The following is a 26,738-nucleotide window of genomic DNA, read 5'->3' as shown; positions in this document are numbered from 1 at the left end:
ATTAATCAAATTCAGACATCACACAGAGCTAAGGTCACTGTTTGTTTTTAAATCTTTTTCTTGTGGCAAGATAGAAAAAACTGCCCGTTACAAGATCACATCTTAACAAATACAGCCACTTTTTATAAAGCTAACATAGCACTCAATCAATCTACACAATACACATCAATCGTTTGCAACAAAGCATAGCATAGCTAACTCTAAAACTGAAACAATGAGCATGGTCATGCAACTTGCTGTGCTAAGAGAATAAAAAAAAAAGAAAAGAAAAGTGGAAAAATATAAAAGAAAAGTGGAACAATATAAAAAAACAAAACAAAACTTGCCATATATGTTATTGAACAGTATCACTCTCCACTGCCTTCACTACTCTTCCCTGACCTCCAGGTGGTTGTTTAGAGAAGTTATAATAGTGTGCCCTGTAAACTTATAATTTCCTGTAGCCTCTGTGGGTCAACATTCCCAACCCCCCCCCCCCCCCCCCATTTCTTTATAGTGTTTTCGGTTTGGCCAGTAGAGTTAGCATACATAATTTCATATTTACATTCACTATCTGAATAATTTCAGGTAAAGTGTGGCAGACTTGATCTTTCCAATGCCTTGATATAGCAATCTTTGTGGCCAGTAAGATATTGGCAATCAGTAATCTGTATTGGGCAGGTATAATGTCCAGGCCTAGATTCAAAAGAGCCAGGCCTGGGTCCATAGTCATTCCTATAACCAGCAAGTCTCTTATAAACTGAAAACATTGTGCCTATAGTCTTTTAACCACTTAAGGACCGCCCCCAGCCAATGGGCGGCGGCAAAGACCGGGCCCAAACGACCGCAATACGCCCAACGGCGGGGGCGGCTGCGGGCGTGGTTATGTGGCGATCGAGTCATTCGTGACGCGATCAGCCGCCGGCGACTGGCTCCGCCCCCCTCGCGCTGTAACCCGCCGGCCGTTCGGAAGCGCCGGCGGGTTACTAGGACCCGGATCGCCGCACGGAAAGTGTATAATAGGCTTTGTAATGTATACAAAGCCTATTATACAGGCTGCCTCCTGCCCTGGTGGTCCCAGTGTCCGAGGGACCACCAGGGTAGGCTGCAGCCACCCTAGTCTGCACCCAAGCACACTGATTTCTCCCCCCCTGCCCTCTGATCCCCCACAGCACCCCTCAGACCCCCCCCCCCTGCCCACCTCCCAGACCCATGTTTACACCCAATCACCCCCCTAATCACCCATCAATCACTCCCTGTCACTATATATCAACGCTATTTTTTACCCTAAACTGCCCCCTGCTTCCTCCTGATCACCCCCCACCCCTCAGATTCTCCCCAGACCGCCCCCTAGACCCCCCCCCCCTGTGTACTGTATGCATCTATCCCCCCTGATCACCTGTCAATCACCCATCAACCACCCCCTGTCACTGCCACCCATCAATCAGCACCTAACCTGCCCCTTGCGGGCAATCTGATCACCCACCCACACCAATAGATCGCCCGCAGATCCGACGTCAGATCACCTTCCAAGTGCACTGTTTACATCTGTTCTCTACCCTAAACACCCACTAATTACCCATCAATCACCCCCTATCACCACCTGTCACTGTTACCCATCAGATCAGACCCTAATCTGCCCCTTGTGGCCACCCAATCACCCGCCTACACGCTCAATTGCCCTCAGACCCCCCCTTATCAATTCGCCAGTGCAATATTTACATCTGTTCTTCCCTGTAATAATCCACTGATCACCTGTCAATCACATGTCAATCACCCCCTGTCACTGCCACCCATCAATCACCCCCTGTCACTGCCACCCATCAATCTGCCCCTAACCTGCCCCTTGCGGGCAATCTGATCACCCACCCACATCAATAAACACCCACTAATTACCCATCAATCCCCCCCTATCACCACCTGTCACTGTTACCCATCAGATTAGACCCTAATCTGCCCCTAGGGCACCCAATCACCCGCCCACACCCTCAGAACGCCCTCAGACCCCAGCCCTGATCACCTTGCCAGTGCATTGCTTGCATCTATTTCCCCCCTCTAATCACACCTTGAGACACCCATCAATCACCTCCTGTCACCACCTGTCACCCCCTAGCACACCTCGTCATCAGATCAGGCCCTAATTTGCCCCGTGTGGGCTCCTGATCACTCGGCCAAACCCTCAGATCCCTCTCAGACCCCCTTCCGATCACCTCCCCAGTGCATTGATTGCATCTATTTTCCCCTCTAACCACCCCCTGAGACACCCATCAATCACCTCCTGTCACCCCACTAGCACTCCTATCCATCAGATCAGGCCCAATACAACCTGTCATCTAAGAGGCCACCCTGCTTATGACCGGTTCCACAAAATCTGCCCCCTCATATAGACCACCTGTCATCAAAATTTGCAGATGCTTATACCCCTGAACAGTCATTTTGAGAAATTTGGTTTCCAGACTACTCACGGTTTAGGGCCCGTAAAATGCCAGGGCAGTATAGGAACCCCACAAGTGACCCCATTTTAGAAAAAAGACACCCCAAGGTATTCTGTTACGTGTATGACAAGTTCATAGAAGATTTTATTTTTTTGTCAAAAGTTAGCAGAAATTGATGTTTATTGTTTTTTTTCACCAAGTGTCATTTTTCACTAACTTGTGACAAAAAAATAAAATCTTCTATGAACTCACCATACACCTAACAGAATACCTTGGGGTATCTTCTTTCTAAAATGGGGTCACTTGTGGGGTTCCTATACTGCCCTGGCATTTTAGGGGCCCTAAACCGTGAGGAGTAGTCTAGAAAACAAATGCCTCAAAATGACCTGTGAATAGGACGTTGGGCCCCTTAGCGCATCTAGGCTGCAAAAAAGTGTCACACATGTGGTATCGCCGTACTCAGGAGAAGTAGTATAATGTGTTTTGGGGTGTATTTTTACACATACCCATGCTGAGTGGGAGAAAGATCTCTGTAAATGGACAATTGTGTGTAAAAAAAAATAAAAAATGTGTCATTTACAGAGATAATTCTCCCACCCAGCATGGTTAAATGTAAAAATACACCCCAAAACAAATTTTACTACTTCTCCTGAGTACGGCGATACCACATGTGTGGCACTTTTTTGCACCCTAACTGCGCTAAGGGGCCCAAAATCCAATGAGTACCTTTAGGATTTCACAGGTCATTTTAAAACATTTGGTTGTCACAAGTTAGCGGAAAATGACACTTTGTGAAAAAATTTCCGCTAACTTGTGACAAAAACAAAAACCTTCTATGAACTCACCATACTCCTAACGGAAAACCTTGGGGTGTCTTCTTTCTAAAATGGGGTCATTTGTGGGGCTCCTATACTGCCCTGGCATTTTAGGGGCCCTAAATCGTGAGGAGTAGTCTTGAAACCAAATGTCGCAAAATGAACTGTGAAATCCTAAAGGTACTCATTGGACTTTGGGCCCCTTAGCGCAGTTAGGGTGCAAAAAAGTGCCACACATGTGGTATCGCCGTACTCAGGAGAAGTAGTATATTGTGTTTTGGGGTGTATTTTTACACATACCCATGCTGAGTGGGAGAAATATCTCTGTAAATAGACAATTGTGTGTAAAAAAAATAAAAACAATTGTCATTTACGGAGATATTTCTCCCACCCAGCATGGGTATGTGTAAAAATACACCCCCAAACACATTATACTACTTCTCCTGAGTACGGCAATACCACATGTGTGGCACTTTTTTGCAGCCTAACTGCGCTAAGGGGCCCAAAGTCCAATGAGCATCTTTAGGCTTTACAGGGGTGCTTACAATTAGGCACCCCCCAAAATGCCAGGACAGTGAATACACCCCACAAATGACCCCATTTTGTAAAGTAGACACTTCAAGGTATTCAGAGAGGAGCATAGTGAGTCCGTGGCAGATTTCATTTTTTTTTTGTCGCAAGTTAGAAGAAATGAAAACTTTTTTTTTTTCTATGAACTCACCATGCCTCTCACTGAATACTTCGGGATGTCTTCTTTCCAAAATGGGGTCATTTGGGGGGTATTTATACTATCCTGGAATTTTAGCACCTCATGAAACATGACAGGGGGTCAGAAAACTCAAGAGATGCTTGAAAATTCACTTTTTGCACCATAGTTTGTAAACGCTATAACTTTTACCCAATCCAATAAATATACACTCAATGTTTTTTTTTTAATCAAAGACATGTAGCAGAATAACTTTCGCGCTCAAATGTATAGGAAATTTTACTTTATTTGAAAAATGTCAGCACAGAAAGTTAAAAAAGTCATTTTTTTGACAAAATTCATGTCTTTTTTGATGAATATAATACAAAGTAAAACTCGCACCAGCAATCAAATAGCAACAAAAGAAAGCTGTATTAGTGACAAGAAAAGGACGTAAAATTCATTTAGGTGGTAGGTTGTATGACCGAGCAATAAACCGTGACAGCTGCAGCGGTCTGAATGGAAAAAAAGGCTCTGGTCCTTAAGGGGCGAAAAGACTGTGGTCCTCAAGTGGTTAATAAAAGCAAAACACAAATTTGCTCACTTCCAGCTAAGGCAATTTCCTACCTTTATCTGGTCAGCAGGCGCCAGTCAGTCAATCAGGTGTACTGTCATACAGCCTTTGCCTGCCATACCAAATCTAGCAGAAATTGCATAAATTAGCATTTAGGTGGGAGGCTTCGGTTGGACTCAATCGTGGATTGCATCTGTTACAGGGACATATATAGGACGTATAGGCACATCTCCCACACGGTCCCCTCCCTAACCACTCACCTGTCAACCGCATCCTGGAAGCTGCAAAAAAAGAAATTTTAAATCACACACATTGGTTCGCATGACAGTCGGGGGCCCCAGTCTCTCACTGGCTGGGGGCCCCAAATCACCATGCGATACCTAGAGGGACGTGCGGGCGGGCCCTGGACCTCTCACTCCCAGGGAATTCATTCACACTGCCTCTAAGCTAATTGATAACTGCAAAACACACAAATTTGCTCACTTCCAGCTAATTTATGTGTTTTGCATTTAGCATGTATAACCTTTGGGAATGGAGCACGATAGCAGTGAGAATTGCGCAACCTGGTGATCGTGTGGGGAAAAAAAAAACAGCATCCACTAGTGGGAAATAAGCACCGTGATTTATTTGTAAATCACTGTGCTTCTGCTTGCGTTTCTGCCTAGTGTGGTTCTAGCCCAAATTATATTATTCAGAAATGTGTCAGAAGGCATATAACCGCTTAATGAAATGGATACAGCATATCTAGGCCCCTGCAAACTTCCCTCCAGGGATGTAGATATATGGATCTTGCTGTGATCGTTGCTGTGCACATTCCAGCGCACGGTCTCGAGGCTGCCCATTAGTAGGAAGATCAGTGAATGGGAATGCAGTTCCCATTTATTGATCTAAGTCCCCGGGATTAATGATACCGGCATCAATGAGATGCTGTGTTCATTGACAAAACAGTAAGTGAAAGCATACAGGTGTTAAGCATACAGGTGTTACTTACTGTAACACCAGTATGCAGTAATGCCTGTATGTAGTAAAGTTACACAATCAGAAAAGTGGGGGGGCATCTAGTGGCCAAAAAATAAAATTACATCTACATACACATCCCATTAAATGGCATTGCATAAAATACCCCTTAATTAACCTTTTACTTCCCTTCACATGTTAAAACTATAATGGCGGATTTTTTTTTCAATTCTTTTTGTATCATTCCCATTAAAATGCATTTAGAAAAAAATAATTCCTAACAAAATGTACCACCCAAAGAAAGATTATTTTGTTGTGATAAGTAGTGATAAAGTTATTGGCAAATGAAAGGGTGGAGTACTGAAAGGTGAAAGTTGCTCTGGTCCATAAGCGGAAAAATAACAGCAGAACTACAGCTAAAAAAAAAATAAAGTTTCAGATCAAATTTGCAGGATTTTTTTCACCATTGAAGAGAATCGCTGCTCATTGTAGCTTGGACTTTATGTCACTAAATACAATACAAGAACCACGCTTTGCAAATCCAACTGATAAAAATCGACATAAAAAAAGAATAAATCACTATACGTTTCATTAAGAAGTATACAATTTTATGTTCAATGCCTTAAAAAGAAGCTATCAATTCAGTAGGTGCAAAAGACATCATTGAGGCAATGTTACGCCTGGTGCTTTTTAAATGCAGATACACAGATGTGAACAAGCACATTGACATGGGCTGTCAGTTCTAATGAGTTCTTCCTTTCCAGAGGAGAGACTTACAACTTGCCGTTTTCCCCTGCATACCGCAAGAGGTTTTAAACACATGCAAGCGCACAAAAATCTGATAATTCGAGTGAACATAGCTTAGGCAGCCTGATTCACTTATTCTGTCCTGCCTCAGGCTAGTGGTGCGTTGCGGCGTAATGACCGCTTTGTAACACAGCTTGCCACACTTCAATGCACCACCTTTGCAGCATTCCCACACTGGCTGGTGCGGTATAACGGCATGGTAACGCACATGTTGACATTGAAGCATACTTTTCATTTACTAGATGCTTAACTGTATGTGACGCAACATGCTGCTAACTTGCAGCGCCATTATCCCCTTGCATTGCATTCCTGCTGTTTCAGGGAACACCGTGCAACGTGAATATAGCCTTATAGAGGTTTTAGTAAGTCAGAAAACCTGGCCTGGCTATATAAGACTTTGGACCTCATTCAATTCACTGTTCTCCTAGGTTTTCTCCTAGGTGGTATTTTAAAACAATTACAGTAACATGCGATTTATAACAATTATCAATAAAAGGTCTTTTAAGCCAATTGCAGAATGCTGAAAAAAGTTAAGTTTAAAAAGAAGATGAAACATTATTTCCTGGATGGGGCACATCCAGAGCGGTTCTGAGCATTTTTTAAAAACGCTTGCGGGTTGAAATCCGCTTGGCTAATGTATTTCAATGGGAAGGTGCACACCAGAGCGATTTGTTTTTTCCCCAAACGCAAACTCAGGTCCCGCAGCATTTTTGCTGATTTCTGAGGCGATTCTGCCTCAATGTTAAGTATAGGAAAGTGGAAAACCGGTAGAGCAGTTTTCCAAGCGCTTTTGTTACAGCAGCTGTTCAGTTACAGCTGTACTGTAATAAAATATAAAAAAAAAAAAAACAACAAAAAGCTACACCAAAACGCTCCAAAAAAAAACGCTTGGCATGTATAAATAAAAAAAAAAAAAACATGCCTAGAATCTCTCTGAAAAACGGTTTCAAAAACCGCTAGTATTTGTGGATATGCTAGCGGTTTTTGGTATGCACTGGCCCTGAGATGGGATTCGACTGCATCAATTTTAAGCTGCATAAATTTGCTCGCAACATTTGCAAAATCATGCATCAACTCAGACATAATTAGGGATGGTCAATGAAATCGAAATAATTCTACTTCACTAACTTTTCAGCAACCCCGACAAGGGTTGATCTTTGTCCTGAGCAACAATATTCAGTTTTGAACTTTTGAAGGGGAGTTCTGGCCTGTTCTTCCTGAAGGGACACCCTCCCATAACCTCTACAAAGTTTTTCCCAGTAGCCAGAGATCCTCTCCCTACCCAGAGCTCTTAACCATCCAAAGCGCCAAAGCTCCAGCCACTAAGGCACGCTCTATAGGCAGTAGCAGTGTTAGGGAGTCTTGCCCAAAGTTTGCTCACTGAATAGGTGCAGCTTACTGAACAGGAAGAGTAAGATTTGAACCCTGGTCTCCTGTGTCAGAGGCGGAGCCCTTAACCAGTACACTTTCCAGCCACAAGCATGGCCAGACTGCACCTGTGCGAACGGGGCCAGTTCTAGACTTTTAGCTGCCTGAGGCAAACTCGTAAGGATGCCCTTCCCCCCCCCAATTTGGAATGATCGCACAGCACCCAAAAAATTTCACCCTCAGTACTAGGTAGCCAGGTATAGTTTCCCCCCTATGGAGTAGCCAGGTATAGTTGTCCCCAGGGTAGGTAGCCGGTATAGTTGCCCCAGTATATGTAGCTAGTATAGTTACCCCCAGTATAGGTAGCTAGCATAGCTGCCCGACTATAGGTAGTGTAGTTGCCAGAGTATAGATAGTATAGTTGCCTCAGTATAGGTAGCTAGTATAGTTGCCAGAGTTTAGGTAGCTAGTATAGTTGCCAGAGTTTAGGTAGCTAGTATAGTTGCTTCAGCAGCCAGGAAGAGGGGGCAGCGGGCACCGCGGTGGGGAGGGGGGTCCGACCCCCCTCTCCAGCGCTGTGCCCATTGCCCCCTCTTCTTGGCTGCTTCACTTTCATTAGCCAAGCAGTTTTCCCCCTGCGAGTTTTAAAAAACGCTCCAGAACCGCTCCGGTGTGCACCAGCCCAGAGGGTCCTGGGCAGTGGCAGAGGTCTCAAGGCTTCCCTCTTAGACAAGTTTTTATTGTAAAACTGCTTTGGGTTTGCTTTAAGTCCCATCCAAAAGGATAAGATGAAGGGTGGTGGGGAACACTCCTCCCAACCCTCAATAACCCTCTTTATGCCCTAGCAACCCCAATAAGCCCAACTCTCTCCCCATCCACTAGCATTCTCACTGACTTCTCTTGAGACACTCAATAATCCACTCTCTTTTTCCCCCATCCTCCACCAGTGGCCTTACTCTCTCCCCATCCACCCATAGCATCCTTGCTCTCTTCTCTCCATACCCACAGTAAGCCCCTCTTTCCCCATCCACCTCCTAGAATCCTCACTCTTTCCCCAAAGATCCTCAGTAAACCCCTCGCTCAGCCTATCTGGCTGCCAGCACCCTCAAAAGCATCAATCTGTTCCCTCCAGTCCCCCCTCTCTATGCACACCCACCTACCTGTATCCCCAATAGCCTCACACTCTACAACCTTCTCGGTTCTCACTCACTCCACTGCACTCTCAAACCAGCCTTTACTCGTTCCTCCCGGACCCTTAATAGAGGTGCGCACTCTCGCACAATAACAGTTACCCTTAACGATTGTGCATCCATTATTAGGAGAACAGTTTGGGGCTACAGATACGCTCCTCGGCTAGATTAGAGAGGCCTGTACTGTGGGCACCAACATCCAGTTTTGCTCAAGGCGTTGGTGACACCTAAGGGCGCCCCTGGTTATGATAAGTCCTAAGTGAAGCCTAAAGGACTTTTACCATCTAATATACTTTTTCCAGTCCCAATCTGATAAGTTGTGCTTTCCAGCTTGAGAGAATGTCAGCAATTCAGGTCCACAAACTAAAACAGCATTTTAAAAGGGAAAATTACAATTCTTAATGCAGGTTTCCCTGTATGGTGCATAAAATAGTTAACTTGAGGAGGAAAAGAAGAAGAAGGGAAAAAAAAAAAAAAAAAAAAAAAAAAAAAAAATCACATGAAATTTGCAAGTCTCTCTTACTGGAGAATTCCCCTCTCTGTGGGTTCAGCTGTGAGACCTTCCGGACACAACGGCTGGATATTTGGTGCATGACTGTGCAGAGGCGAGATGTGTGGGTTTCCTATGTGTGATTTGTTAAGGGGGGGCATCTGAACTTAGAACATGCTGGGACTTGGCTCCTGCCTACAGAGTAAAGCTTTCAGTTGGAAAATGGATCAATTTAAAAAAAGTGCGCATCTCAGAAATTAATTTTACTTTCCTTAGGCTTACAATTTTCAAAACAGTCCATTCAACTGCCTTAATAATGCAAAAGGGACTCTCATGTTGCAGTGGCGTAGCTAAGGAGCTATGGGCACCAGTGCGAATTTTACATGGGGCCCACCCAAGCACTCTATACATAACAATTGATAAGGCACACCAAAACCTGCCAAGGACATCCACAGTGTCAGAGGTGCAAGAAGGGGATGGGGGAACAGCTTGTTAATCATTATTATAATTTAAAAAAAAAAAAACAAACATCTATAGAAGTGATCATTACAAGAACAGGACTAAAAAAAGAGCTAATAGTACGGCTGAGGGAGGTCCCTGCAGGGTTCCTCTGGCCCAAGGGCCCTTGTGCGGTCGAGACCTCTAGAAACCCCTATTGCTATGCCACTGCCATGTTGCAATGGCAGATCACAAGCATCATTCTACTGAATTAGGTTAGGAAAAGGAGGGAGTGGTAACGTTACACTTTACGGCTTCACAAGGCTACAGGGGGGGGGGGGGTGTTAAAGACCAGGACTTTAGGATCTGTTTATTCTGTCTACTGCAAGCAAAATAGCTTTACTTCCATTTGCCATATTTCTAACAGTATCTATTTAAGTTCCTCGGCTCTCTTAGGTCTATGTAAAATCCGCAGTAAGCCTGTGCAAAACACCCACCAGAATTTCTCCAACCCAGAAGCAGCCAGTATAACTTCACCCATACAGAAGAACGCAGCATAATCTCTCCCATCCGAAAATTCCCAGCAACCATGCTTCAGAACAGTGCACTCTGCAGGGGCCCAGAGGAGCAAGACCTATCAATGGGGGGGGGAGAGAACTGGTGGTGACCCATCAACCGGCTCTGGGGCGGTAAGCGTATGCCCCTATGCAAGTGCTGGCCCTGTACTTCCCTGTGCCGCCCCATACAGCTAAATTTTTCACCTGGCTGAAAAAAATGCTGGGAAGAGTACCGATACACATTCATCTACAAGGAGGGTAAAATTGTGCTGCTTTCATGACATACAGGAAAGCGAATTTTCATGACCAGGAATACAAAGGTTTCAATTAGAATGGTTAAAGAGAACCCGAGGTGTGTTTAAAGAATGTTATCTGCATACAGAGGCTGGATCTGCCTATACAGCCCAGCCTCTGTTGCTATCCCAAATCCCACTAAGGTCCCCCTGCACTCTGCAATCCCTCATAAATCACAGCCGTGCTGTGAGGCTGTGTTTACATCTGTAGTGTCAGTCTCAGCTGTTCCCCTGCCTCCTGCATAGCTCCGGTCCCTGCCCCCGTCCCTTCCCTCCAATCAGCAGGGAGGGAAGGGATGCAGGCGGGGACTGGAGTTCTGCAGGAGGCGGGGAGAGCAGCAGACTGACACTATAGAGATAAACACAGCCAGCTCTGACAAGCTGTTTGTCAGCAGCGTGGCTGTGATTTATGAGGGATTGCAGAGTGCAGGGGGACCTTAGGGGGGTTTGGGATAGCAACAGAGGCTGGGCTGTATAGGCAGATCCAGCCTCTGTATGCAGATAATATTCTTCAAACCCACCTCGGGTTCTCTTTAAAGGGGGTTGTAACATCAAAAATTAAAATCTGCCTAACAATGAGTGAAAATATATATATCTATACATCCCCTTTTTTTCTAAAATAGGTCCATATACTGTATGTCCCTAATTGTTTTACCCGGTCTGTATGCCTTTTCTGTACTGTGCTTTTTTCTACAGTAACAGGCTTATCTCAAAATGCAAACACAAACTTCCCATTTCATATAAGAGAAGGACACTATGACCAGAAGGCAATCGAATCCCCCCTCCCTTTTAAAAGTTTACACAATGTAAACCTGTTATCTAGGTGACATTTTCTGTGGGGACAGTAATCTGTAAAATAAGCAGTAAATTAGCACTGAGCTGGGAAAAAAAGAAGAAGAAAAAGGGCAGAAATTATGTCACTTTTGAAATCACGGAAAAACTGTGAAAATGGAAACCAACAGAATTGTTTTTCTTTTTTCATACCACATTTCTCTTGAATCTGACAGTGAAACAAACAAGACAGGTAAGCTAAATAACTTCTTATTGGATCATTTATTTTAACTTTTTCAGTTAATGTGGAGTTTCAATCTCACTTCAACAACGTGCAACGCTTTCATGCCAACCGCAGCAGAATTTTAATCAATCTAGAACAATCTTGAACAACAGCATCTAAAAAAGCCTAGTGTAACGATTGGTGTCAGCAATAACAGATTTTCTGATCATTGGTGATCTGCAGTATCACCAATAATACAGATACTATACCTGATTATGTGGTGATCTGCAGAATCACCAATAACGCTAGTATAGCGAGACACAGGACAACCAAATGTAAAAATAGGCGTTTGGTGCAACAGTAATACAGATAGAGATACCAACTCCCCCAGAGAAGCTGGTAGAGGGAGATATCTCTATAGAACACAGGGATCAGCACTCCAGCAAGCTGGAGACGCAGATGAACTAGTAATCAGTCCACCCGAGGTGCGGGTGGTGCACAGTAGGACAACGTAGACTGATCACCCGTGGAGCGGGTGATTCAGACTGTACTGCAGCAGGTGATCACCTGAGGGGCAGGAGATCAAGACTGTACTGCAGCTCCTAATCACCTGAGAAGCAGGTGATGAGGACAGTACCGTAGTTACTAGCCACCTGAGGAGCAGGTGATTAAGACTGTACTGCAGCTACTGGTCACCTGAGGAGCAGGTGATTAATCTGTACAGAGAATCCCTCACCAGGGACTAGGCTCACTGGTGAAGGCAGGAGAGTCAGACAAGCAGATTCGGCAACAAACGGACAGATACGGTACAAAGACAGAATGCTTAAATCAGAGTAGTGTTCAGGCTGAGTCGGCAACAGGATCAGATAGGCAGAAGCACAGAATCAGTAATCAGAAAAGTAGTCAAGGCTAGCAGAAGGTCATAACAAATAATACAATTCAATTAGTACTTTAGCTATCAACAGAATCTGACTGAGGCCTGGAACCCACTGAAAACCGCAAACGCAAAACGCAACCGCTAGCGTTTTGTCTGAGCGGTTTGCAAGCGGATTCATGCGCGTTTTTGGTCGTGTTTTGCAACATTGTATTTTTTTCCCCAGCGGGTGCCTAGCGTTTTGCGTTTTGCGTTTTTATCCTGATTGGTCCTGTGAATTATTTTTCATTTTGTTACAGTGTGCTTAACCGCAAAACGCTAGCAAAACCGCTCAGTTTAGGTTTTGCTGAGCGTTTCTGCTAGCGTTTCAATACTTTACATTGAAGCGCTAACGCTCCCAAAATGCTGCAGGTCCTGCGTTTGCGTTTCTGGGAAACGCAAACGCTCCTGTGGAAGTTGCCCCATCCATTAACATTAGCCCAGCGTTTTGGCAAACTGCTAGCATATCGCAGTGCTGCCAAAACGCTGCCAAAAGCGCTCCTGTGGGTTCCAGCCCTAAGTGTGGATCCCCAGCTCCTGCTGGTTCTAGCACACTTTGGGATCTGACTAAGGTCTGAGTGCTAACACGTAGCATTTGCAACAGCTGACAAGGAGCTACTGACAGGCAGGTCCTATATATACTGAGAGCGCCTCACAGCGCCGCCCAGTCACTCAGCCAATCAGGAGCACTGCTGGAGTCAGCTGACCGGCCGATCAGCTGACTCCCCTTCTATTTGCATAAAGGTCCTGTTGTAGCCCTCAGTCTATGTGCAACTGAAAGACCAGGCAAAACTCCACCATGTAACTGCGCAGCGAAGGCCACCGGCTGAGACACGGAGACAGCCGCCATGCCGCTCACCGCTGAGGCGGCATCTCCGCTATCTATTACACCTAAGTTCCAAGTGGCTGCCTTCCAAATCTGGTCTATAGATGCTTGCGCTAACTTGGCTCAGAATCCTGAAAATGCTCTAATCAAAAGGGCATTTAGATTCATGGCAGGCCTCAAAGAGCTGCCAGATACGCCTCATGAATTGGCTGCTTCAACCAACTTGCTAAGGATACGTGGAAGCAGCCCAGCCTTTTGATGGATTTGAAAATTGGGTGCATTGACCCATTGAAAAAGAAAAGCGAGACAAGGGGAACCCAAATAGCGTAGAATGTTCTGAAATTCGGAAAATAGTGTAAAGTAACCAGAAAATGACTCACAAAGTGGGCAACTGACCACTTGAGGCCAGTGGAGATGAATAACCAGACTCCACTCGGGGTGTCCAACCTGGACTGGATGCGGTCACTTTCTTGGTAAAAAAAATGGGTTCTGGCTTACAATGGTATAGACCATGTGAGGTCCTACTCCAATCTGGGTAGAGTGGGGGATGTGTAACACACAAATAGGGTGAAGAGGCACCTAGAGGTAGATAAAACTAGGTTAAAAACACTTAAAATATGAAAAGAGGAGGTGACTTACCTCAATAATGACAGTCTTATAGGACAAAAAAGTTTTAGGTGCCTCGGCAAGAAAATGGGCGTGGCCATGACTGGATGAGAGCGGAGCTAACTGTAATTTAAAGTGAACCCGAGGTGAGAATGATATGGAGGCTGCCATATGTATTTCCTTTTGAACAATACTAGCTGCCTAACAGCCCTGCTGATCTATTTGGCTGCAGTAGTGAACTGAATTACACCAGAAATAAGCATGCAGCTAATCTTGTCAGTTCTGGCAATATTGTCAGAAACTCCTGACCTGCTGCATGCTTGTTCAGGGTCTATGGTTGAAAGAATTAGAGGCAGAGGATCAGCACGGCAGCCAGGCAACTGGTATTACTTAAAAGGAGAGAAATATGGCAGCCTCAATATTATTCTCACCTCGGGTTCCCTTTAAAAGTGCAACACAAAGACAGTGGGCCCAAGTTTTGGTGACCCTTTCCCCAGAAAATTCACATAATTGTGCAGGTTTTCTCAAGAAAATACACGGAATGTCAGCAGATTTGACTAGAAATTACGTGCAATCATGTCAGCAGATTTGACTAGAAATTACGTGCAATCATGTCAGCAGATTTGACTAGAAATACGGGCAATGATGTCAGCAGATTTGACTAGAAATACGGGCAATCATGTCAGCAGATTTGACTAGAAATACATGCAATCATGTCAGCAGATTTGAGCTGAAAATACATGCAATCATGTGGCAGGTTTGACTAGAAATACGTGCAATCATGTGGCAGGCGGACCTGGCCAGAAAACACTTCAATCATGTAGCAGACCTGACCAGAACATACACCTGGCTGGCTGTAATATTATTATTATTATTATTATTATTAATAATAATATTATTATTATAAAAAACCCACAACATTTACTCACTCACAGCAGACCTCCTGTCCCGGCCTCCATCCGGCGCACAGCTCCCACGATCCTCTGCAGCCAGCAACTGAAACTCCCGCATTGAACAGGGCTACGGGAAAATGGCACCCGAAGCCCTGCACTGCAGACTCGAAGTCTCCAGAGCAGGGCTTCGGACGCCATTTTACCGTAGTCCTGCTCTGCCGGAGCTGCGGGCTGCCAGTGAACTGGCACGGTGTCTATTAGACGCTGAAAGTCAGTTCACGCTGGGGGGTGCCAATAGGGTGCTTGGAGAATTTTAGGGGGTGCTTCAGCACCCAAAGCACCCCCCTGACGCTGCCACTGCTACCAGGCAACTGGTATTGTTTAAAAAAAGAAATAAATATGTCAGCCTCCACAGGTCTATCGCCCTTTCCTTTTAAGCAGAGAATCCAATTTTCTTTCATGCGTTTGCAAAAATGATTTTCTGTGTAAACAATGGGGACAGCCTCTGGTGAAATCTGACTTAGGACCCTTTTCGACTAGCAATCGCAATCTCAAATCACAAACGCCAGCAATTGCGATTTTTCATTAATTCTGTTATGTGATTGCGATTTGTGATTTTCATTTGCATTGCATTATCATTGTAAAAATCGCTCCAGCAAGCGATTGTGATTTGCGATTAGCGATTTCCAAATCGAATCACTGTAGTGGAAAATACTTCTCGTGATTTCTATGATAAAGTAACACCTCTAGCGAGTTAAAAATCACTAGCGATTTGAGATTTTGCGATTCAGCAATCACAATCGCTCTAGTGGAAAAGGGCCCTAACACACACCTCTGGCAGTGGCCAGAATTTTATTTCTTTTAAATGCAGAAATATCAAAGGCACTGTATCCATTGGCACAACTAAACAACTAAATTTTTTGCTTCCTCCTAGGCCATTATATTTGAGAATAAGATTGCTCACCTCCCTCTTTCATGAAAGAGATAAACCACTACTGCAGAATGGTCAGTAAGGATCTTTACCATTACCAAGGCTTGCTAGTGCCAAGCTGCTTCCCAGACTGCTCTTAAATCTAAGGGCTGAGACACACCAGAAAAGCTCCCCAAATGCTAGAGATTTCAAAAGTTCTTCCCAATGTAATGCTATGGGATTTTTTTTTTTTTACAAAACCTCATCGCTCCAGTGTGCATAGGCACTTAGGATAACATTAGCAGGAGGGTTCAAAAACTCAAAACACTCAGAAAAACTCCTCTGGTGTGCACCAGGCCTAACAGATATGATGACCAAACTTAATTTAAATCTTTTGAACCTATTTTCCCTGAGGATGCTGTCTATTTGGGTATGCTTGAGGAGTCTGTAGTAATACACACCCAATCTTGCAGAAGCCATGAGTTTCTGATTGCCAGATTTACTGGACACATCTACTAAGTGGAGAGGCTCTTGTGCAGAAAGACAGCCAAACACACAGTCTGGATTTTCTCCTGAACAAGTGAGGATTGATCCGATGTTAGTCGAGGAGCAGATCTGCTGACGTCAAACCAACAAAGGTGGATTCAGATCATGGCCGGCCTTTGACCTGAGCGACCAGAGCGGTCGCTCAGGGCACAGGCTTCCAGGGGGGCGCACGTGATGTGAATTCAACTGGCCCTGGCCGCATATCTAACCTACTGGCTGCGGCTGCGGGCTCTGGGTATGTCTGTGGCTGCTGCAAGTGGTAGCTCCGCCCCCTGGTGCCACTGGGGTGTTGGGGCGAAAACTCCAAGAACCTACTGCTGCCTCTTGCTGAGTCTGTGTGAGCCGTGCGTGCCAGTAGCACCTTCCCTCCCTCACAGGCGATGTCTGCACTGCGCACTTATCAGAGAGAGACCTGCTTGTCACTCCTGACTCCTGGCCATCTTCTGTCCCCAGCTACAAACAGAAAAGTAAGATTCTCCAATTGCCTCCCAGCTAAAGGGGGGGGGGGGGGGGTCTGATTGTATACTATACACTAATTATCTGCCTAGCTATATACACTAAAAGGGGGATCTGATTATATAATATACACACACTAATATCTGCCTATATACACATCAAAAGGGATCTGCCCACATACACTAAAGGGGATCAGCATGTATGTATGTATGTATGTATGTATGTATGTATGTATGTATGTATGTATGTATGTATGTATGTATGTATGAATGAATGAATGAGTATATATATTATATATATATATATATATATATATATATATATATATTAATTAATTAAAGGGGGGGGGGGATCTGCCTATATACACTAAAGAAAGGGGGGAGAATCTACCTATATACACTGAAAGGGGATCTGCCTATATACACTAAAGGGGAGTGTGTGTGTGCGCGCATGTGTGCGGAGGGGGGCACCAAATCTGGTTACGCTCAGGGCACTGTGGAACCTTACGCCGGCCCTGATTTAGGAGAATACATTTACTGATTTACTGTACATTGATTTCTTGCAAGCCATTTAAAAACAAAGTTTTTTCTTCTGACATAATACAGAACTGGATCAGCAAAGAGTCATTCAGAACAATACCCAACAGCTTGAATCACATAAAAAGTACAGTATATGACAAAGCAAATAGTCATAACTTTTAAGAATTGTTCATAAAGACATTGGCTACCTCGTTCCCCAATTTTTACAGCCATATCCTGAAGGATGGTCACATTATTAGGCTAAAAAGACAATACAACAGTTCCAATTTCATTTTCACATACTACATTCAGTGTTTATCACTATCAGGTAATTAAATTGGTGAAGAAAAAACAAACAAACAAATTCCCTGCATCTACTGCCTGAACTGGAATAGGTAAGAGTTGACTTTTTACTGAAGAGGCAACTCCTTAAACTACATGCATGAAATCCTGTTATATCTCTTTCTGTTCCAATTACACTGAACTTCTGATGCAATAAGGAAATGACCTCTAATATCACACGCAGAGCAAAAAGAATCCCTCCCCTATCTACCTGTCTTCTTCTAAGATACATACATATGCCATATACTCAAACAGTACTTATACCTCCTGCCTGAGTTAAGTTCCTTCTACACAGTATGTGATCCAGACACAAAAAGGGCTTATTTGATCTGTGTCTTGTAAACATTATCCACTACTGGCCATCACTCTTCTGAACAAGACTGCAGAGAAAATCCCCTACAGAAAAATAATCTGAGGCGCAAATAAATGTGTTACACAATACAAAATATATGTCCCGCAAGATCTGAGCTCTTGTAAATTGTGTCATCAAAGCTAGTTGGAGGCGCCCGGGATTTCTGACAACTGGCTTACAGAAATGGAGCATGCTAGATACTTACAGCCAAATGTACAGCTACCTTTGCCTAATGCTGGGCATACACGGCTCGTTTTTGAGCCATTAAGATGGCTCGATAGATAATTTCCAACATGTCCGATCTCCCGCCCGATTGTTTCACCGCTCGATTCTGGATAGCAGTGAATGGAAAAAGATAAGAAAAACGAGCGGAAGATAAGAGAATTGACTGCAGAATCCAGCGGCGAAACGATCAAGCGGGAGACTAGAGCGGCAAAAACGAGCAGTGTATGCCTAGCATTAAAGCCTGATCAGTCCAGTAGGCAAAGGACCACTGCCCAGGATTGGTAAGAGCAAGTTTTAGTTGCTTGTGGGCAAGTGCTTAATCATAGGTGCACTGAGTGGTCTTCCATATGCTGCTAAGGGATGTAAAGTTTACAGAACATGAAACTCATGGCGTTCTACAGTGGTATGTGGAAGCTGCCTTATTCATTTCCTTTTCAGCAATACCAGTTGCCTGGCTGTCCTGCTGAACCTCTGCCTCTGGGCCCATAGACCCTGAACAAGCATATGAAGATCAGGGGTTTCTGACATTGTCAGATCTGATAAGATTCGCTGCATGCTTGTTTCTCTAGTGTTATTCAGACACTGCTGTAGCTATAAAGATCAGCAGGGCTGCCAGGCAACTGGCATTGTTTTCAAAGGAAATAAATATGGCAGCCTCGAAATACCTCTCACTTCAGTGGTCCTTTAACATCTACCTCCATGTTCTCTGAGATAACATTGTCTGCATTGCCCCCCTTCGTCCCGCATAAAGAATCAACTCCTTCTACGAACTTAAAGGGACACTATAGTGAAGGATGCCTGGCAGTCCTGCTGATATTTTGGTTGCAATATTATCCACTACAGTGATCCTTTAAAAGGACACCTAAAGTGAGAGGAATATGGTGGCTGCTATATTTATATCCTCTTCAACAATACTAGTTGCCTGGCAATCCTGCATGCATCCATAGTGTGACTTGGAAAAAGCATGTAGCAAATCCCAAATAATGACAAGGGAAACTGAGAGCCCGATATGGTGAAGCATGTACTGCAAAGGATGGTTAGTCCGTAAATTAAGAAGAATGATGCTCACAAAAACAGGGTTACCAACAAAGAGACTACAGGAGATTAGACTTGACCCCACTCAGGTTTTAAGAAGTCGCTCTCTGTGGTATGGAAAAAGGGGAACCCGATAACAAGAACAGAACTGATCAACGTAACAGAGGTGACAACGCAACATAAAAGGGGTTAAAACCAGATTAAAAGGAGGTAGTGGTGGACTTGCCTCCAAGAAGTCAGACTTGATTAGTCTAATAGCAAAAACAAACAAACAGCTTTTTTATCTGAGTTTTTTTTTTTATTATTATATAAAAAGAGTTTTTTGATATTAAACTAATCAAGTCTGACTTCTTGCAGGTAAATCCACCAACTACCTCCTTTTTAATCTAGTTTTAACCCATTTCATGCTGCATTGGTACCAGTTACATTGATCAGGTCTATGCAGCAAATCCAGTCAAACTTCAGGCTTGTTCAGGGTCTTTGGCTAAACGTATTAAGGTGGGTACACACATCAGACCATAGTCTTTGGAAAATGAAGATCACAGACCAATTTTACCCCTTTTCACGTAGTATGAGAGCATACTCTACACAGTCTATTCTATTGAGCTGAACTCCCGATCAGATACAAGTCTTTGCAAGATGCTGTACAGAAATATACTGTACACAGGCAAAAGATCAGTCTCTGCAAAAAAAATCAGTTCCTGCAAAAAAAAAAAAAAAAAAAATCAGTTTCTGCAAAATGCATTCATAGTCTATGATACCTGCAGATCGCATACACACCTTGTTTAAAGGACATTCATCTGCAGATCAGACAATCATCTGCAGATCCAAAGATTCATCCTGGTGGATCTGATCTGCAGATGAGTGTCCATTAAGCAAGGTGTATATGAGATCTGCAGATATCATAGACTATGAATGTATGCAAAGATTTTTATCTGATGGGGAGTTCAGCTCAATAGAATAGACTGTGTAGGTATGGCTCTCATACTGCATGGAAGGGGTTAAAATTGGTCTGTGATCTTTCATTTTTCAAAGACTTTGATGTGTGTACCCACCTTTAGAGGCAGGAAATCAGCAGGACATCCAGGCAATAGGAATGGTTTAAAAATAAATAAATATGGCAGCCTTCATATCACTCTCGCTTCTGGTGTCCTTTAAGAAAGAATAGAAAAGAGAGGAAGTAAAGATATCTGAGAAATGGGACTTTACCAGGAGAAACTACAAATCACTTGCATTAAAAAAACAAAAACAAAAAAACCCAAATATGCAGAGTTCAGGTGCACATTAGGTTTTCCATGTGTCAGGATAAAATCTATATTTTGTTACTCCCCCCTTCCACAACAATTTTTTTGTGTGCATCCACCCACCGCTTTCCACATGCAGACCCCGCTTCATGTATATACGCCCCCATTGTCTTTGCAACACTCACAAGATATCCCATGTATTTATTTTTACAAAATTAGAGACTGTCATCTTAAAGATCATAAGGTGACTGCTGGCAGGCTGATCGCTGTGCCCTGCTGTATTTGTTGATGGGATGGCACGCTCGTGCGAGCTCCAATCAAATCCTTCTACTCGCAACATATGGCGTCGCAGAGACCTGAGAGAGCAACTCTCCCGCCACCATCCTGCGTTCAACGGTCGGGAGGTGGTTAACAGCAACTGTGCTTGTGGCCTTCCATTTCCTGATTGCATGCCTTACAGTTGACACTAACAGTTTAACCACTTCACCTCCAAGGGTTTTTCCCATTAAAAACCAGAGCAATTTTCACCTGTCAGTGCTCCTGCCATTCATTTGCCTATAACTCTATTACTACTTATCACAACAAAAACAATCTATGGGCTGGTGCAAACCACAAGAGCTTTTTAAAAGCTAGAGATTTTAAAAGCTCTCACTAAATGCACTGCTATGGGAAATATTTACAAAATCACATCGCTCCAGTGTGAACACACACATAGGATAACATTAGCAGGAGCTTTTAAAAATCAGAAAACGCTTAGAAAAGCTCTTCTGGTGTGCACCAGCCCTAAGGGCCCATTCACACTGGAGCGTTTTTCCGGAGATATCGGCAAAACGCTCAAATGCTAGCGCTTTTGAAAGCGCTAGTGTAATAAAACCCTATGGGCCCGTTCATACTTGGGCGATTTACACTAGTCGCCCAACATCGTGAAACGCAAACATGTAGCCTGCACCATTTTCAGGCGATTTCCCGGCGATCACGTTTCAGTGCTATAGAAGCGCTAAACGCGATTGTGGAGAAATCGCTGCACTGTCCAGTGATTTTTCCGCGTGAAAGCGAGGTAAAAATCACTCTCGCAAAATGCCGGCAAAAATCCCCGGCGTTTTTCATTTCCAAGAGTGAATGGGCCCTCAGGGCCCGTTCACACTACAAGAGCTTTTTAAACACTAGAGATTTTAAAATCTCTTGCTAATGCAACGCTATGGGGGATTTTTACAAAATCACATCGCTCCAGTGTGAACACTCACATAGTATCCTATGTGAGTTAGCAAGAGCTTCTAAAATCACAAGCGCTCAGAAAAGCTCTCACTGTGAATGAGCTCTAAGGCTAGTTACACACCAGGACATTGCGTTTAGGGGACGTTATAGGGCACATAACGTGCCCCTAACGCAACGCCTGGTGCTCTCTGGTGTGGACGTTGGCGTGAGCCGTGTTGTGCAGCTCACTCTGGCGTGCGTGATGCGTATTCTTGGACGCATGCGGCATCACGTGGTCCCGCCCGGCCAATCACCGCACAGAGCGGCTGCTCCAGGAAGTAAACACTGCACGTCACTGAGTGCAGTGAATATTAATTAGCCATGTGCCCGGCCGCTCTCCCCTCCTCCCCAACATGACTGAGCATGTGCAAACAGTCTAACGCGGCTTAGCATCGTAGAACGCACAGCATGCAGCACTTTGCTGCGTTACAATGTAACGCAACGTGGGCAGTGTAAACAGCAAAGCTGAGAGCTCAAATTACAGTTATTATTCACAAATGAGGGGGAATTAGACAGGCTAAACTCTCTATATACATACAGGGTGCATTTCTATAGGTTTTCCTTTTTTTAAATGTGACAGGCTTTCCTGTCTCTGTGTAATGGGTGGTAAGCATGTGGGGCTGCCCTACAATGGTAAAAAAAAAAAAAAAAAAAGCTTTATTTCCGCACGTATTACAGACCAAATACTGCAAAGTTACACATTTAACGATTACCGACTGTTTAACCGTACTTTTATCGAACATAAATCACACTCGGTAAATTTTTTGCGAATAACACCCCCCCCCCCCCCCCAAAAAAAAAATTATCACTGACTGGTATGAAGTTCAATCCTGGATTAAGGTTGTGCTTTGAGGCTTAACAAATCCAAACAATTTGGTGTGCCAAGCAATCAGTATTGAGCAGTTACATGCAACCAAATCAGAAAAACTACAATGGTAACTATATTTTTGCAGAGACGGATTTTCAAATTTGATTTAAAATTTCATACAGCTAAATACTGCTTTACTAAAAATATTTGTTCAGTCAACACTACAGTACACAGATGTCCCTAGAAAGGAAAAAAACAAAAACAAAAAACGTGCCCCAGTTGTCTTTTGTTGACAGAGTAAATTATTATGCAGGCTGTGGATGGGTTCCCAATGTTTCTCACATGAGTGCACCAGTTTAGAGATGACTGTGAGCATTACGTAGAGGAGTGTGAACATTGATGTCCATACCATCACCTACACTGCACCCAGTTTGCATGGATGGAGGGATACAACCGTTCGCTACTGCAATATGCTTTTTGCAATGCAATATGCTTTTTACACCTGTCAGACTTTGATTTGTATTTATAACGTTGCACATCTATTAAAGTGGTATTGTCACCATAAAAATCAAATTTCAACAGCAACTGGTCTGAGTGTATTAAGTGATAAAGATGCTAATCCTGCATTCAATACTTTCAAAAGTTTTTCTGCTGTTATGATTTGGAGTTATCACATACTTAAGATGCACTGGCCCTTTAGTAGTCAGTGCCAAACAGTTGCATGCTGTGGGTTCTTTTTATCTATAATATATTCCTCCTCTTCCCTTTATTTCCCAGCCTGGCTGCTTATCTGAAACACAATCCCCTGCTCACTTGTGTTTACAAGCAAGGCTGAGGTGACTCCGTGATTGGAGGAGAAAAGAAAAGTTAAGGGAAGAATGACATCAGTATTTAGCCTCATCTGTGGGCAAAAGACATGGTTCCCACCAGGAACAGAATTCTCTTAATTTACTATATGGAATTCACTATATCTAGAATTCACTGAAATCAAAACGTGGACAGTATAATACATGTTATGTAAGTAGATCAAGTATTTGTCTACTTATATATGTGTTTTTTTTCCTGGCATAGCATGGCTAATCCTCCATTGCTTTAAAGATGAGATAGATAGATAGATAGATATTCCATGATCTCCTCACCATTAAGGCCCATACACACGTCTGATTTTCGCGGACGGGTCGTTTGAACGTCCCGTCGTTCAGTCGTCCGCACGCCAAATCGGGCATGTGTGCAGACTGTCGTTCGCGTGATATGACTGAGTTTGAGCGATCCGCCGGGCGGATCGCTCAAACTCAGTCTTATCACGCGAACGACAGTCTGTACACACGCCTGATTTGGCGTGCGGACGACTGAACGATGGGACGTTCAAACGACCCGTCGTTCGCAAAAATCAGACGTGTGTATGGGCCTTTATGATATAATTTGCATGAAAAGATGATACTAATGGATTATTCCAGGGAGATTTACAACTTGGATGTATCTAATCCATGATCTGCAGTTAGAAGTACTTAAAGTGTACCAGAGACCCAATAATAGAAAAATATCAATACTTACAAGTACCTCCAGCTCCATAAGCACATAGGAGTCCCTCGCCATCCTGCTGTTCAGCGTCAATCAGCCCCTGTAACTGGCTCAGTCATGTCAGTCGGGGTCTTCTGAGCATGCGCAGAAAACCCAGACTGACGCGACTGAACCAGTTACCACGAGTGATTGCGGCTGAATGGCAGACTGAAGGAGGATGACGAGGGACTCAGGAGGTGCTTATGGGGCCGGAGGAAGCCCTGGGTAAGTATTGATTCTTTCTATTTGGTCCCTGGTTTACTTTAAGCAACTCACATGCAATGTTGCTTTTGAAATTGTTGAAATAATGCAATTTGTATGCAGCCACAATTTCTGTTTGCATTAGGAAAAAAGCCTACTAAGAGCAGTCTGTTCCTATAGCTGTAAATATTCTGAAGACAGTTGCAATCCTGCAATTTACAAGCTAAATCAACATTTGGTTTAATGCAATTTGTATGTAGGACTGTCCTGTGGCTGGGTGAAAGGGTTTTTTGATCTGGGCTTGTTCAATCTTACTGTGTGAATGGTTTCTTGATCTGAGCTTGCTTAGTTTGGATTGGTTAACTTCCCACACGGGTTTTCCAATTTGTATATCTTTTTGTAAGCAGTTTGTATGTTTAGATGTTTTCTTATAAAAAGTTTACACTTTAGATGTAAAAAACAAAAAGTACATATTTTTTCCCCTCTTTTTACAAGCCTATAAACCAGGGCTGTGGAGTCGGTACACAAATCTTCGAACTCCTTAGTTTATGAAACCACCGACTCAAACTCTGACTCCAGGTACCCAAAATGGCTCCGGCTCCTCGACTCCTTAGTCTAATACTTACCAGGGCTGTGAATTCTGTACAAAAATCATCCGACTCCCGACATTTATGAAATCACTGACTCCAACTCCGACTACCCAAAATTGCTCTGACTCCTCCACTCCGACTCCACAGCCCTGCTATAAACTCTCTTACACATAGTTCTGTACCCATGTGCCCCCAGATATAGAAATTCTGTAGCCATGTGCCCCTAGATGCACAGATTCTATAGCCAGATGTCCCCAGTATTAGTATTTAGTATCTACGTGTGCCTTCCAAATTTTTACAATTGGTAGTCATGCAAGGTTCCCCAGATAGTAGCATTAGGTAGCCATGGGAGGATCCCACAGAAATCATAAGTAGCCAGCCATGTGAGCTCCTCTGATTGCAGTATTAACATTCCTTTGTTAAGGCTAAATAGCCATGTGTAGCTTCCAGACAAGTTTAAGATAGTAGTGTGTGCCCCCCACATGGTGATATTAGGTAGTCATGTGAAACACCCCAGATAGAAGCCCTAAGCAGCCCTGTGAGGCCCTTAGATAGTAGTATAAGACTCCTTATATACTATTTGAAATCGGTTGCATGACAATTACACCTGAATTGCACCACAACATTGCCAAAAAGTCACATCGCACCTTGAAGGTGCAGTGTGCCAATACAGCAAGGCATAGAGTACCATGAAAGTATATCCCACTTCTAATGTAAACGTGCACGTCATCCTGTAATGCAAGTGTATCCACTGTTATCTGGACGGAACCCATCACATTCCAACACATCACACTCAAAGTGAGAGCCTCGTAGGACTATCATTACGTTTACGATGCACTGATATTGTCTGTTGCAACGCAGTTCGTTTTGAAACTGCATAAAAAAGGTGCAAAAGAACACGAAGAAGAGGAGAACAGGGGCCAAACTTGTTAAAAAGGGAGCAAACTTGTTTAAATAAAGGGTATAGGCCACACTTTCATAGGAGGGAAAATTATGGCTGGCTGCACTATTGGGGTAATGATCACCGAATGTGTTATTTGGGGCTAATCGTGCTGCTCTGCAGAAGTGAAAGCATCACCGTTTGTTATTTGGAGGGAGAAGTGGGGTAAAATAGATCTAATGAACTTATTTGATCAGATGTAATGGGTCCCTGCGGCCCAAATAGATTCAGAAGAGTTCCTCCAGGAAATAAAAAGGAAGAGATTGACTGAGTTAGAGGCTTCAGGAGGTACTTTGCAGTTTTTGTAAAACCTTGAAATTCAGACAGACAATGCAGAGTTTTTAATAATCAAATAAATCATTTGGCTGGAATTATACTTTAACCATGTACAGTATGTAAAAATTTGCATTTCCTCTCCCCTTTATCCAAGCATAGATCTTTGTTGCTGGGAAAAGGAATATATACATAATGGAAGTTAATTATACTTGAATTATGCCTGTACAGTAAATTCATTTTAGTTTCTTACTAAACTGTCAAAGAAATTAAACACAACTGAAGTCTGCTGCTCCCTACACCACAGCCTGTGCTGCCTTCCTGGAAATCCTGACATTCAGGGAGCAGAACACAGATATATTCTGTAACTGAAGGAGTTTGTACTCACGCAGGTGCGCTGGCAGCCCGACGGGCTCCTCTTTCATCCTGTAAGCACGTGGCCCCGGGACATGGAGGGGGGAGGGAGACGGCGTGGCACAGTTTTGCCCTGGGCTCTCCGGGGGAGAGTACGAGATTGGTTCTTGCTGTAATATACAAAACAGAGAAGACAGGGAAATATAATGAGATCCAATTGTTGCATACATATCTCACATTCATCAACAGACACCAAATGAATAACATGATGAAATTATTTCTAAAAAACTGCATCTAAAAATTACAGAAA

General features: G+C 43.6%; 1 protein-coding gene across 4 annotated transcripts in view; it reads right to left on the bottom strand.

Annotated features, from left to right (window-relative positions):
- LOC137564049 (transcription factor ETV6-like) overlaps positions 1 to 26,738 on the bottom strand; it is a 169,495-nt gene that overhangs the window by 59,174 nt on the left and 83,583 nt on the right. For all 4 annotated transcript variants that reach the window (XM_068277349.1, XM_068277350.1, XM_068277351.1 and 1 more), the window contains exon 2: positions 26,463 to 26,598. In XM_068277349.1, coding sequence (XP_068133450.1) covers positions 26,463 to 26,598 — 136 coding nt within the window. The remainder of the gene's footprint in view (positions 1 to 26,462; positions 26,599 to 26,738) is intronic.

The sequence above is a fragment of the Hyperolius riggenbachi genome, chromosome 3 (assembly GCF_040937935.1).
Source record: "Hyperolius riggenbachi isolate aHypRig1 chromosome 3, aHypRig1.pri, whole genome shotgun sequence".
In the NCBI taxonomy this organism is placed as follows: Eukaryota; Metazoa; Chordata; class Amphibia; order Anura; family Hyperoliidae; genus Hyperolius; species Hyperolius riggenbachi.
This window is presented reverse-complemented; position numbering and strand designations above follow the sequence as displayed.